The sequence below is a fragment of the Heloderma suspectum genome, chromosome 14 (genome assembly GCF_057233095.1).
Source record: "Heloderma suspectum isolate Gila_16-S chromosome 14, 16-S_ref, whole genome shotgun sequence".
Lineage (NCBI taxonomy): Eukaryota > Metazoa > Chordata > Lepidosauria > Squamata > Helodermatidae > Heloderma > Heloderma suspectum.
This window is the reverse complement of record NC_139471.1, coordinates 14,282,119-14,296,790: the sequence shown is the minus strand read 5'-3', so window position 1 is coordinate 14,296,790 and position 14,672 is coordinate 14,282,119. Positions and strand designations below refer to the sequence as shown.

Here is a 14,672-nt window from a genome sequence, read left to right as displayed (position 1 = left end):
AATTCACTTCCAGAAATAGGACCAGAAAATAGCAGGGGGAGGAATTTGGCCCAGCCTTAGAATAAGGTGGTAGAGTTCTGAGGTAGCAGAGTGGACTGTACCACTTCAGAATGAAGATGGGTATTGCATTTTTGAATGTTTAATTATCCTCCTCCCTGCAAATAGAAAACTAAAGCAGCAGGGAACAGGGTGGGCTCAAGCCTTTTCCCATGATGTGCTAATGTTTATTTACAGTGAGATCTGTACATAGCAGAGCATTCAAAAATGGAATCACCCAATTGCAATTTGAAGTGGCATTCTAATACCTCATGATGCTGTGTGCATAGACCAGGTTACAGACAGGGGGAAATTTTAATGGGACTCAAAATACCCAATATGTGGGGCTTGCCAGCTACCCATGCTTTGGGCAGACTAGTATGGCTGCAATCCTATATACACTTACCATGGAGTAAGTCCCATTGAACTCAATGGGGCTTACTTCTGAGTAGACACATCTAGGAGTGTGTTGCTAATTTCCAGTAGGAGCTGCCTGTGTTGATCTACGAAGTAAGTTCTGCCATTAGCATATGTCATTTTCTAACAACCTGAGAATGATCATGAAAGAGTCACCTGCATGGCATTTTCAAAGAAATGCTTATGGACTGGTTTGGGTTTCTCTCTTCATAATCATTTTGCAATATTCATATTTCCTTTTCTGGGGCAAACTCATGATCTAACTTTTCAAGCTTTCCTTCTTGGTGGATGACCCGAAAGACACCCATAGAGGAGATACAGCTCCAGACCACCCTTTGCTGTTTTCATTTATTGTTGGGTGGACTCCTCTAGACTTGACGCAGAATTGGTATTTTCAAGCTTCCTTGGGAGCATTTGGAAAATCTCTTCCATTTCCCAAGAGTTCTCTCCCTGCACATAAGGTTGAAGAAGTCTTATGAGTTTTGCTTTTGTTATTGATGAAAAGTGCCTCTGTTGCTGATCTAAGCCAGGGTATTCCTTATCTAAAACATGCCCAAGAGATGTCAATCCACCCTTTCATTGAGAGAGACACCACGGAAGGAGACCCATCGTGCATTCTGCTTTGATTTGCATGGCAGCTGAGGATATTCTCATCTTATGCCGAGCATCTAACTCTGTGTAGCCTTGTAGCTTTTCTCCTCTTGCCTGCTTGAGCAAGCACATTGCAAATTTTGAAGTCAAATCAAACTGGAACCAGCTTCAAACTTTCACTTTAAAAAGTTCAATATTTTTTTCCCCTTCTTCAGCATTGAAGCCAGAAGTCGGCGATCTAACCATTTGGGGCATTACCCCTGAAAGCGTCAACCTTTCCTGGACAACCACCAATGGAATCTTCGATATCTTTACTATTGAAATTATTGATTCTAACAGGTTGCTGGAACCCATGGAATATAACATCTCAGGCCATTTAAGGACTGCTCATATCTCAGGGCTCTCCCCCAAAACTGATTTCATTATCTACCTCTATGGAATCACACGTGGTTTCCGCACTCAGGCATTAACTGCTGCTGCTACTACAGGTATAGAATCCTACCTCATATGCTAACACATGTGTTAATTGTTCTTCAATCTACTTTTCAGGGCCTGCCTCTTCCCTGTTTATTCACTTGTGCTTTCTTTTGCCTTCCGATGAACTGTGGAAATGGGCAACCAAAATGTAGGCAACTTTCTCTATAAAGAAAGACTACAACATCTGGGGCTTATTAGTTTAGGAAAAAAAGGGGGGTGAATAAGGGAAATATGTGATGGAATTATTTAGGACATTTCTACACCAGGCTAAAATTCTGCAACTTTTCTGGAGCTTTCTGCTTCCAGCCTCTTTGTGAGATTATGATAGGCTCCTTTACTTGGCGGGCACATTATTTGAACTGAAAACGTCCTTTCTTGGCAATGTTCTATGTGTTCCAATTGTACAGTGCTACCTAGTGTTAGCGCAACGCCGCCATTTCACACAGCTGATGTTTCTCAATAAAAATATTGAGAAACATCCCTTATCGCTTTATCTCTGATCTTTTTGTAAGTGGGATAAAGCTCAAAAAGTGTGAGAGATGTCCTGGAGGTTGATGACGTCATGTAAAGGACCTGCAAATGTCCGTAAGCAAGCTATCTTGATTGCATGGTATAAGTGTTCACCAGTCCCACATCCACACAGACTATCTTAGCATAATACAAGTAAGCCACACTTTTCTTGTGTAAGAAAGATAGCAGTTCTACTCACAAATATTATTGCATATACAATGCAGCACAGAGTTTCAAAGGATGTTTGTTCAGTCCATTTTGTGTTCCATTACACAGGCAGGAGAGAGAGAGAGAGCAAACACCCTCGCTCCCAGCAAGGGTGGAGATCAGAGAGAGAGGGGATGGGGAAGGAAGGGGGGGGAGTAAAAGGAAGAACTCACAGGAAACTGCACTGCAGGCTATAGAGATCTTAGGCCTAGCTGTGGTCAAAATGCCCATGAACTAACTGCAACAGCATCCCCTTCCAGTAACTTGCAGATGTGGTTGCAATGTCCCCAACAATATGAACTAGGTTGATAAATTAGGCATGGTGAAGAGGAAGTGGATGGAGAGAAGGTTTTCTCCCCTCTCGCATAAATTCTAGAACCTGGAGTCATCCAGTGCAGCTGAATGGTAGGAGATGCCAGACAGACAGAAGGAAGGACTCCTTCACACAGTACATAGTTGACTTATCAAACTTATTCCATAACTGATTTGCTGCCATCAGCTGTAGTGATTCCCACTGACTGAATGGGCTTTAAAAGGAGATGAAGTAATGTCATGGAGGACAGAGCTTTCAATGGCTATTAGCATCCCTCTGATACCAGTTGCTAGAGGCAAAGGCATGAGATGGCTTTTGCCCTTGTGTCCTGTCTGTGGGCTTCCCAAGAGGCATCTGATTACCCACTGTGGGAAAGAGGATGCTGAACTAAAAGATATGCCTTCGGTTAGATCCATCAAGGCTCTTCTTATGAGGAGCAGCAGCTAACTTCTCAAGAGGTGTATGTTACATTGATTGAAAAGGGAAATGAGAATAGAAACACTCATTAGCCTGCTGGAACATTCCTCTTACTTCAGCTGCAATGGAGTGGGCTATGTAGGTTTCTAAATCCTAGTTTGTACTGAGATGTTTAACTGAGCTCTGGGCTATACCACATCAGACTAAAGGGAGGAGCTCACGTAACTGAATACTCTCACATTCTATATATACTACACACATCCCTCTGCAATTACCATGTGTAGGATGGGGATGTGTGAGAGATTTACTTCGTTGAGGGCTTTCTTTAACCCAATTTGCACCTCTTGACAATTTCTGACAATTTGCAGTCAGAAATCCATACATTTCCAAGCTTGTGATCTGTTACACACACACACACACACACACACACACACTGGAAGAATAGGCCGGGGGCAGGGGGGGCAAGGGTAGATTTATATGTGAAAGGATGTGTGTGCGAGTTCCATCTCCAGAACCAGAAACAAATTCCTGACCTCAGAGGCAACTTGTTCCACAATTCTGTATCCACCTTCCTGAGCCACAATTTGCATTTGGCTCCAGTTGGTGGGCCTTCATGTTCTAGTAAAAACAAAATAGATCCCACAAGTCTGAGATCTGCCCACACCTGTTGTTGTATTCAACGTTGAGAAGTTTTGCCAATGTTGATTCCGATGTGTGTGTGTTTTTTTTCTCCTCCTCATAGTAGCTGTACCTCTCCTTAGCAAACTCACAGTTTCCAATACTACCTCTGATGGGCTGTCCCTCACGTGGGAAGCACAGGATTTGGCCTTTGACCATTTTCTCTTAGACGTTAGAAACACCAACAACCGGTCCTTGGACTCCCAGCTGCACACAGTGCCAGGGGACTTGCGGAGCTTTGTCCTCACCAATCTAAGACCAAGCTCTAATTATACCCTCCAGCTTCACGGCCTGGTTGATGGGCAAAGTAGCCAGACTTTGACGACCCTGGCTACCACAGGTATATCACCTCCAAGGTTTGCTTTTTCTGTGATTCCTTTTACTCTAAGTGCAATCTCCTGAGACACTCTGTTCCTGTCTTCTGTTGGAAGTGAGTAGGGCTGTCATTTCTTGGAACTTGTAAGGGAGGACAATGTCACAACTGTTGTGTCCCCACAATTAAGGGCATTCAATGAATGGAACCCTGATCGGTTCTTTTATATATGCACACATGCCAATCTAGATCACATCCCTTTTTTTCTGTGTGCATATATAGATATAAATATATAGATGTGTGTTTGGGTACAACATACATATATGTGTATATAAATATATGTATATGTACTTGTTCCAGTTGTTGTCTTTCTGGATCTGATCTGCATCATCCATCATTCTACTTCTTCTGTCTTTTTTTTTTCCCCTGCCTTGTCTTTCTCCTTACAAGGCCTGGTTATTCCAAGACTCATGTCTTTCTGGGAAATGGTCCTTTGCATGCAACCTTTCTTTATGGATTGTGCTAAACAGCCAATGTCTGCTGTTGGGTCTAGAAGAAGTGAGCCCGCATCTTGGTTTTTTTGTTTCCAATATTGCAATGCATCGACCAAAGACAGGGGAAGTTGCATGAGTCTTCCAAGAGGCTTCTCTGCCTGACATCTCTGCATAAATTAGGGCATCAAGTCAGTAGCTGGAATGGAAAATGAAAGCCCAGCTCTTCCTTGAGGTGCAACCCAGAGGACTGTTACTTCCACCTTTGTCCTTGATGTCTTAGAGAATGGGACTATCTATCTGACACATCTTCTGCAATGCCAGAGAGTACTTTGGCAATGAACACCTCCAAGATATTCTTAAGACTTTTGCCTGATATGATCCTCTCAATGAATTGCATGCAGGTGCCTTTGCTTTGATCTGAATGCAAACGCATGCTTCGGAAATGTCCAAATGGAGCACAAGTGAAGGGGAAACCGTTTTTGACTTGCATGCAAGTCTGATGGCACCGTCTGTTCTATCTGTTCTACCAGCTTCAGGCAACCTTGTGTTCTCATTGAATGTCTTTCTTTCATGAGTCTTGAGCATTGGGGTGGAGGAGGACACGCAAACACTGCTTGTCACCCTTTGGCAGCATGCAGGCAGTTCTAGCATGAGTCCTTAATTGGGGTCACCAAGGCATCATTCACACAGCAAACATAAGTGAAGCAAGTACGGCCTGCTGTAAGTACCCCCACATCACTTCTGCTTGTATTCCCATTCACACCGATCTCTCCTTCTCCCCCTACACACACACACACACACACACACACACACACAAATTCACACACAAAGAAAGCTTACTTTGGGGGGAGGAGAAAGGGGAGGCTCTCGTAAAGAAGGGTGCCATGGCTAAGCATCCTGTGGATGTTGTTAGGTAATTTTAGACTCCTGGCCTTACAATGACCTTTGTGGTTGCTAGAGACACCCCCGGCCCCATTTCCTGCCATGCAGATGTCCACCAGTAATGCCTGTTTCTCTCCACTTTTTCTTCAGAAGTTGCATCACAGCTGGGCATGCTTTCACTCACAAATGCTAATGCCAACACCTTCAACCTCTCCTGGACTGCAAGAGATGGGCCTTTTGCGAAGTTGGCTGTAAATGTTAGAGATTCTTCTCAATCCCAGGAGCCTCAGAAGCTTACAGTTTCAGGGGAGGCTCACGACAGCCTTGTCCCTGGCCCAGTAGATTATACTGATTATGACATTAACATTCAGGGCACGACCACAGGCAGGGACCACACTGATCCCCTCATCTCTTTGGTGATGACAGGTACACATTTAAGTGCCATTGGCGGGGGGTTGTTTTGATTTGTTTCCTTTAGTGATGTGCCAAAAATTTCTCCCACATTTTTTTTTCTGACCGATCTCATTCAATTTGATATAAATTAAATTGATTTTGAAAAGAAATTTGAAGGAGAAGAAATTTTTGAGAAATTCTCATGGGTTGGGTTTGGGGTTCTTGTCCTTCCCTTACTTAAGTGATGACAGAGGAGGGCACCTGAGTGTCCTGTCTGTCATTGTACAGTCACCTCTGTGGCAGCCTGTAGCCTCTTTGGCTTCCTGCATTTCAATTAGAGCCTTCATGAGGAAGATGCCATGAGGCAATTCCTCCCATGGGCCTTTTTCAGTTCAGGAAGTACAGGTGGCCGGGGAGGCTGCAGAGCAATGGAACGATGTCTAACAGAGAGAGAAACAGCACCCTAGGGCCCAGCCACCTTGCAGTGATTAGGTAAACTGAAAAACCAAAGGAAATTCAAAATTCTACCTCAGAAAAGTGGAAGTCTCAACATAGTTGATGCTGTTGCCACTTGCAGGAGCAGAGCAAAAAACCAAAACCCCTCAGGAAAAATGAAAGAAGCTGTGCAGCACCCCCTGTCAGTAGTGAGCCCTACCTGTGAGAAACGGTTGGAGAGTTTCTCCTCCCCTAGGAGAAATTCAGTGAAATCCCCACCCTCATTTCTCTGCCTACAACTAGGCTGGAGAATTTTGAGAGGCCATTTGTGTACAGCTCTAGCTTCATTATGGCTTAAATCAAGGGTTGCCTGGTTTTGGTTTTGTTCTAAACTGAGCCACTGTTAGGCAGTGGGCAATTTCAAATTTTGATCCTAATTAATTACTTAATTAATTAATTTTACTACATTTCTGTACCACCCGAAAGCTGAAGCTCTCTGGGCAGTTCACAACAATTATGGCAACCCTGTTAATTCTGCATTATCAAAATAATCATATTGAGGGCAATCTATGGTGAGAGAGTTCCACCCAGCATGCCCAATGGTTAGGGATCAGTGCAGCTGTTGACCAACAACATCTGGAGGGCACCAGGTTGGAGAAGACTGATTTAACTTATTTCTAGAATGCATCAGGATCCACATTGCTTTGATTGTATTCTGGCCAGTGCCCTACACTCAGCCATGCTGCAGCCCTATGCACACTTACCTGGGATCAAGACCCATTGAATCCAATGGGGCTTACTTCTAACTATATGGACCTTACTCCCAAGTAAGTTCTTACTGGATTGTAACCCATCAGTGCAATGTAAAGAATTGCACCATTGGCTTACAACCCTATGCACACTTACTTGGGAGTAAGTTCTCTTGGACTCTGTGAGGCTTTTGTCTGAGCAAATATGTTTAGGATTGCATTGTTAATGTTATACAGGTGGTGGCTGTACCATGTCACTCACGATGGATTATGCATATGGTAGTGAACAATAGCTGCATAAACCAACCCAAGATCTTTCCTTACAATCCCCATCTCCATCAAACTGAAGCTAAAGGAAGGTTGCGAACATAAAAAGAAAAATTAGAATAAACCTAAACTGAAACTCAATGAACATTGAAAACAGCAACACTAAACAGACAAAAAACCCAAAAAACAACAACCAAAAGCCACCCATAATTAAAGTCTGCTGAAGGCTTTAGCAAAAAATAACAATTTTCACCTGGCATCTAAAAGAAATAAAGTGCCAGGCAATGTTCTGGGGTGGGTGGGCAGGCAGGCTTCCACAGTTAGCTTGTGGGAAGCTCCCATCTCAAATATATTTTAATATGATCCCACTTATCTTACCAGTTGCACTGCATCCCACTGTTAAGAACGTAAGACAAGAGATGCTGGATCAGACCAAGTGTCCATCTAGTCCAGCCTGCTGTTCACACTGCAACTATTGTAGACTGCAGTAACCATGATGCAGTACAATTGTTAGGGAAGGGGATATGTGCAAACCCCCCCACAAAACCCCTGAGGACGAGGACCTATATATCCATTAGTGCTGTTCTACTAATGTTAAGTACTTACGCAGCCGCTGTTGACCACATCACACAACCGGACTGTGAGTTAAGTGAGCTATTCACACAGTCTATGAAGTATAGAGATATTGAGTGGTATGGTATATGAAACAACCCCTTTATATAAGTTTCTTCATAGAAAATACCACAGCATAATCGTTGCTATTTTTTTTCCTTTTCTGAAAACCTGTGGTTTATATCAGGTTGAGCATCTATCCGTGTCTAATTCAGAGTTTCTCATGCCTTTCCCTTCTTTCAGAAGTGTTGCCCCCACTGGAAAACCTCACTGTCTCAAACATTAATCCATATGGGTTTACAGTGTCCTGGATGGCATCAGAGAATGCCTTTGACAGCTTTCTAGTCATCGTGGTGGATTCCGGCAAACTGCTGGACCCCCAGGAGTTCCTCCTTTCGGGAGCCCAGCATCAACTGACACTTAGAGGTCTCATTACTGGCATTGGCTATGAGGTTGTCCTTTATGGTTTTGCCCACGGTCGCCAAACGAGGCCCTTAAGCGTTGTTGCTCTAACAGGTATTTTTGAACACAACCGGAATGTTCACTTCCTTCCTCTCTCCTCACTTTTCTCCTCTGGAAGCTGTTTCATGTAATCTCCATTTGCCAAGCCATCCATAGCTTCCCTCATCACTGGCTACTGACACATCCACTAACGTGACTTCATTCTCCTCTTTTTCTAGATGTTTCTTCTGTCTCTCAGAGGGCCAAAATGAAGGGAGTGACAGCAATTGGATATTGCTTTGTCACCCTATCCAAAGGGTGGGCTCTGATGCATCTTTATTTTATTACTCCTTTTTTATTATTCAATGTATACCCCTCACTCTGACTTTGAGAAAACAGCTTACATGAGGTGCACAGAAGAAAAAGAAGAAGTTGTCCCCTATCCAAACAACAACCAAGTTCATACTTGCTTAGCTTCAACACTGCTAGAGCTATGGGAACTCCTAGGGCATTCATACGTTCCTTATGGGATCAGTCAAGCTGAACACTGGTGAAAAAAAAGTGAACATGGTGGTTGATCAAGTATTTTAAAGTGGGCACCTCACTTCCAAATCCAGCACTCCATCCATGAAATTACATCGAGATCCACCACCATATTGTCTTTAGCAGTGGCTTTCAATAAAAAGGAGATCAAAAATAGTTTACTCTGTGAAGGAAGAACTATCTAGCATTCTTCTTCAGTAGTACAGGCTATAGGTGACTCCAACCTTCATAAGTTTCTTCTTCCATGATGTTCCCATGTAATGGCTTCACACACAGAAGAGAGAGACAAGTCGATCTGCAACATTACCATGTCTTAACCAAGTTGCATCCATAGTCAACAACTTCTCATCTTCCATGTAGGCCAAGATCTTCAGCTGCATTGGACACTCTCGGAAATCATGTTATATAATTAACTTATATCCTGCCTTCCTTCTGTGGTACTCAAGGCAATATATGTAGGGTTTCCTGGCAGTCTCCCATCCGTACACTGAGCAGACACCGACTTGCATCATGTGCCTTCAGAACATACCATGGGATCTTGGTCATGTCCTTAAAAGAAAACTTGACTGTACTCTGTAAAGGGCCATGCACACTTTATCATCATCACCACCACCACCACCACCACCACCCAGAAATAATGGGCTCAAGTTACAGGAAGCCGGATTCTGGCTGAACATCAGGAAAAACTTCCTGACTGTTAGAGCAATAAAACAATGGAACCCATTCCCTAGGGAGGTGGTGGGCTCTCCCACACTGGAGGCATTCAAGACGAGGCTGGACAGCCATCTCTCAGGGTTGCTTTGACTTGGATTCCTGCACTGAATAGGGGGTTGGACTCCATGGTCTTGTAGGCCCTTTCCAACCCGACTATTCTATGGTTCTGTGATTTGATGATGATGATGATCTGGTCCAGACTTGTAATGATTTTAGCCCAGTGTTCAAAAGCAGCACTGACCACTGCAGATGAAAGGAGGGCAGGACATGTATGAGCCATTTAATGATGTTCATACCTAACTTTGCATTGCAGAATTCTATACAATTACAGAAATCTGAGCTTGAGGGAATACCTGATTAGACTATATATCAGCCACACCTATCTTTTTTTTTTCTCTAGTCCTTTTTTGAAACATTGTATTAGTTCAATTCCTAGCATAGATTGGTTCTCCAGTCCTTAGCTATACCTTTAGATGTTCACCCATATTCAGTTATAGAGTTTGCTCTCTCCCTCTCTCCCTCTTTCTCAATTTGTGCAAATCTTGGGAAGTCAAGCAGAAGCCTAACTGAGAAAGATGGAAGGTGATGCAGGTGTCTTTGTAGTGTATAGCATTGTACACCTACAGTGTTATGCTGATACAGCTTTATTAAGATCCTTCCACCTGTAAGTAGAAAAGAAGTGCCCTGCAGGGTCAGACTAAAGGTCCATCAAGCCCAGTGATCAGTTTCCATCAGTGGCCAGCCAGATGCCATTGGGAACCTCCCAAGAAAGGTGGGATTGTAATGGCTATCCCTATTGTTTGTACCCAGCATTCCACTTTCATAAACAGGGGTTCCATTAAGCTCTTATGGTTAATAGACATTGATAGATCTGTACTCGCTTTATTAAAGACACCGGTTAGAATCCTGTTTGAATTTGAGTTACATCCTAAAGCTGGGTTCAGATATGCAATTATCATTCCAGATTCACTTTGTGTGAGTGTGTGTATACATATTCTGCCTTAATGTGATGCAGAATGCATGTCCAGATATATCATCATGTTATGTAATTCAGCAATAACATTCTACAAAAAATCCCTTTTCTGTGCTTTTTGGTGGCATGATATATGCAGATGAAAATGTATGCAAAGTTCAACAGATCCTTGGAAACTTTTGCCAGATCCTCAGCTAAAACGTATTGTACCTGGTGGTGGTGAAGCTCTGGCACTGACTGGCTGAGCTAGAGTGGTGGAAAAGGTAGTCTATTTACAATCCAGCTACTGTGAGGAAAGGGAACATTGTCAGTTCCGCTGGGATATTTTAAACCACATACAAGTGGTTTAAGGACTTGGAAGAGGTCCAGAGATGTAGGTAAACTAAGGAACAGAGAGCTCAGGGACAAAGGAGGCTGAAAGGGTGGTGCAGAATAGTCACTGGACTGAGAAAGAAGAACCCCCAAAACTGCAGATGGAAAATGAGACTGGAGGAAATGAGAAGAAGAGAGGCATGTCAAATGACAGACCATTAAAGGAGGAAGTAAAGGAAACACTGGAGGGAGCAACAGGTGGTGAAGTTGGAACATTTATGAACAGAGGAGCCAAGAAGTAAGTAGAACTCGGGCATAAGTGTGAAGTAGAATTGGTGTAATGAACATAGTTCTACATTAAGGATGAGGAGGAGAGCAGATTGACAATAACGCTGGGGTCAAGTGAATATATAGTGAGACAGATCCAGATTAAGTAATACCTTGAGTAGACCCATTGAAATCAATGGGACTGATTTTAGTCATGGCTAATGTAAGTCCTTTTCACTCACTCTGGATCCAACCCATTGTCTTTGCTTGTTGTGGAGCAAAATGTAAGTAAGAAGATTTCAGCATGGGAAAATGCACATTCCAACCTACCCTACAAAGAGGCCAGAGAAGAGTTTTCTTTAGGAAAAAAACAATGGGGTGTTACATTGGTTCTATTGGTAGGGAAGCAAGTTTCCAAGTCATGCAGAACTCTTCAACATGAAGAGAACAGTTTCATGCCTCTCAAGAGCTTGCTCCAGTTGATCACCAATGTAAGTAAGAGTCAGCCAGGCCATCTTGAGTCCTAGTTGTCTGTAGGATTAACCAGCTAACCACTTGCAACTTGTTGGAAGAAATGCCCTTTCAAAATGCCATCTTAGGGTGTGTGGTTCACACACACACACACAAGTTCATCACTCACTGTATCTAGTGATGGTTTGTGCATGTAGGAAACAGCCATCACATATCAAACACCCATCACCTCACATCATCGCAGACACAAAAATACTTTACTGAACTCAGTTCATCACTTAAGACAATTCACATATGCAGAGATCACCAAGAGTTGAATAAAAATGTTATTTTACTTAGTGGAGAAATATTTTAGGGACTGGTTGGACTTTGTTTTGCATTGGGCTTGGAAATATATTTCCTAGCCCAGTTCATCCCCTCCGCCCCAGCACCAGGGAGGGAAGGAGGTGCTTGGGTTTCAGATTACAATCAAAGCCAAGTTAGAACATTTCCGTCTGGCATCATGTCCAGCTTGGAATACAGCTGCTCAGTGTCAGCTGGGCAAATTCACATTCGGAACCAGATAATTCGGTGTGATATTGCCAATTACGTTGTGTCAACCAAGCAGCAAAAGCACGGTGAAAATCAGGAGACTATGAAGAATTGGAAGCGGGGGGAGGATTTTGTCCAGAACTATAGGAAAAAGGACTCCTTTGATGTGAACTTGAAAAAGAAAAGAAAAAAAAGAATATCTAGGTTATTTACAATGGCTTTGCTTATAGCTTTGTAAAAAGAGTGGCAAAAGGATAGGTGACTCCGATGGAAGACAGAGTACCAGTGAACATCAGGCTTACTACCAGCATGTTTAATATTGCATGGCAGGGGGGACTGGTGGGTTTATATATCCTTCAGTACTGCTTTGGGGTCCTTGGACCACACCTCCACCCACATCTTTCGTTGGGAATGTGTCTTGCTCTTAATCTCTGAATGCATTTTTCCCCCCTTTTTGGATAGCAGACCCAGTGTTCTCACTTCTTTGAACTTGTGGCTGGAACGTTCACATCCTAACCTGACTTGGGGGACAACCACCTCGGAGTTTTCTTTCCTCTTCTCATCTCTTTCTTTTTCCAAAAAAAAAAAAAGGACATTAAAATCTCAATTTCCCCCCTCCTGCTTTCTTTCTTACCCCCCCCCTTTCCAATTTCAGAAGCAGAGCCTGAAGTGGACAACCTTCTGGTGTCAGACGCTACCCCTGATGGTTTCCGTCTGTCCTGGACAGCAGATGATGGAGCCTTTGACAGTTTTGTTCTTAAAATCAGGGATACCAACAGGCTCTCGGACCCTCTGGAGCTCATTATACCAGGCCATGAACGTACTCAAGATATAACAGGGCAGAAAGAAGGCACTGAATATTACATTGATCTGTATGGAGTTACCAGTGGACGCCGTTCCCAGCCTGTAAATGCAATCGCTATGACAGGTATTGTCTGCGTCGAGCATGACAAGGAAGAGAACGGCATGATCCACCCACATGCATGAGTGTGTCTTTCACATCTCTCTCCACTCAGTGATTTGAAGCAAAATCCATAGAGATGTTCTCCTATGCAAGCCTGATTCAAAAGACTGGCAAATACTTCAGCTGCCCCCTCCCCCTGCAGGATAAATCCCTACTCCTATCATTCCATATAGTTCTGATGTTCAGGCTGTGAGTGCTATTGCTTTCGTAGCCAAAACAGTACCACCCATGCACAAGAGGGAAGTATCAGCAGGATCAGAAGATCTCCAAGGGTCCATCTAGTCCAGCATTCTGTCCACACAGTGGCCAACCAGCTGCCTATGGGAAACCCACAAGCAGAACATGGGTGCAACAGCACCCTCCTGTCCATGTTCCCCAGCAACTGGTGTACAGGGGTATACTGGCCCTGATACTGGAGGTAGCACATAGCCATGAGGACTAATAGCCATTGATAGCCTCCTGCTCCAGGAATTTGTCCAATTGAAACCATCCAAATTGGTGGCCATCACTCCATCTTGTAGGAGTGAAATCCATAGTTTCACTCATACAACCTTCCCCAACTTGATGCCTTCTGGGTGTTTTGGACTACAGGTCCCATGATTCCTGAGCATTAGCCATGCTAATGGCAGCTGAAGTCTAAAACATCTGGAGGGCACCAGGTTGGGGAAGGCTGGTCTAATATAACCTTTACCCAAACAACACACATCCGCTGGGCTTTTAAATTAGTGGAGGACAGACTGTTGTAGAACATATGAATGTACCATAGGAGAGAAGAGACCTCAGCAAGGTGTAATGACAGCCTTGGGCAGTAATTGTTAGTATTGGAATAAGGATGTCATCGCCATCAGTTAGGGATGGCAGAGAAATCCGCCACGGACTCCAATGAGGCCAGATTCTTTGGAATCTACCCCCCCCCAGAGTCTGTGGTGGAATGGACTACCCCCCCTGCCACCCCCCAAAATCCCCCCCGGGACGGAACTTACCTGATGGCGGCTGGTCCGGGTCGCCGTCTTCTACTGCTGGGCTGAGGAACAAAATGGTGTCTGGTGTAGGACACCATTTGCGTCCCAGCTGTTGGCTGTGATTGGCTATGTAAATATTTACATAGCCTATCATGCCATTTGCATCCCTGCCATTGGCTGTGATTGGCTACACAAATATATACATAGCCAATCACAGCCAACGGCAGGGACACAAATGGCATCCCCTATGCTGGATGCCATTTGTGTCCACAGACCAGGTGTGGCCGGAAGTCTGGCAGCGGCCAGAGCCAGCTGGCGGCTCCACAGACTCCCCACAGAGCGGAGCCGGACAGGGAGGATTCTGGGGGGAGGACCGGATCTCCTCTCCCACCTGCGGATGCCCCAGACTGGAACGGGGTAAGTACTTCGTACACCCCTACCATTGATGTATCCCTGTTTCCATTTGTAAAATGTTGGAAGGTATGAAGTCAATGCTCTTGCATAACTCTCATTCTTTTTAACAAGGATTGTGCAGGAGAACTTCTTGGTCAATTGTGCACCTGGCTACTAACAATTCAACACCACTCCCCACCCCATTTCTAAGGGTCCTTTACTTGTGTTCAAACCTCTTTTTTGTCCATTGATCTGATGGAAGATTTTCATGGAATAGGCTCATGTCAGGATTTCTCTGACACCATTTCCT

At 44.0% G+C, this 14,672-nt stretch overlaps 1 protein-coding gene across 2 annotated transcripts in view; it reads left to right on the top strand.

Annotated features, from left to right (window-relative positions):
* Window positions 1-14,672, top strand: part of TNC (tenascin C) — an 82,674-nt gene that overhangs the window by 31,225 nt on the left and 36,777 nt on the right. The window contains exons 11-15 of one of the 2 annotated variants that reach the window (XM_084821087.1): window positions 1,260-1,532; window positions 3,714-3,986; window positions 5,486-5,761; window positions 8,035-8,307; window positions 12,699-12,971. In XM_084821087.1, coding sequence (XP_084677213.1) covers window positions 1,260-1,532; window positions 3,714-3,986; window positions 5,486-5,761; window positions 8,035-8,307; window positions 12,699-12,971 — 1,368 coding nt within the window. The remainder of the gene's footprint in view (window positions 1-1,259; window positions 1,533-3,713; window positions 3,987-5,485; window positions 5,762-8,034; window positions 8,308-12,698; window positions 12,972-14,672) is intronic. The other variant, XM_084821088.1, reaches the window with a different exon arrangement.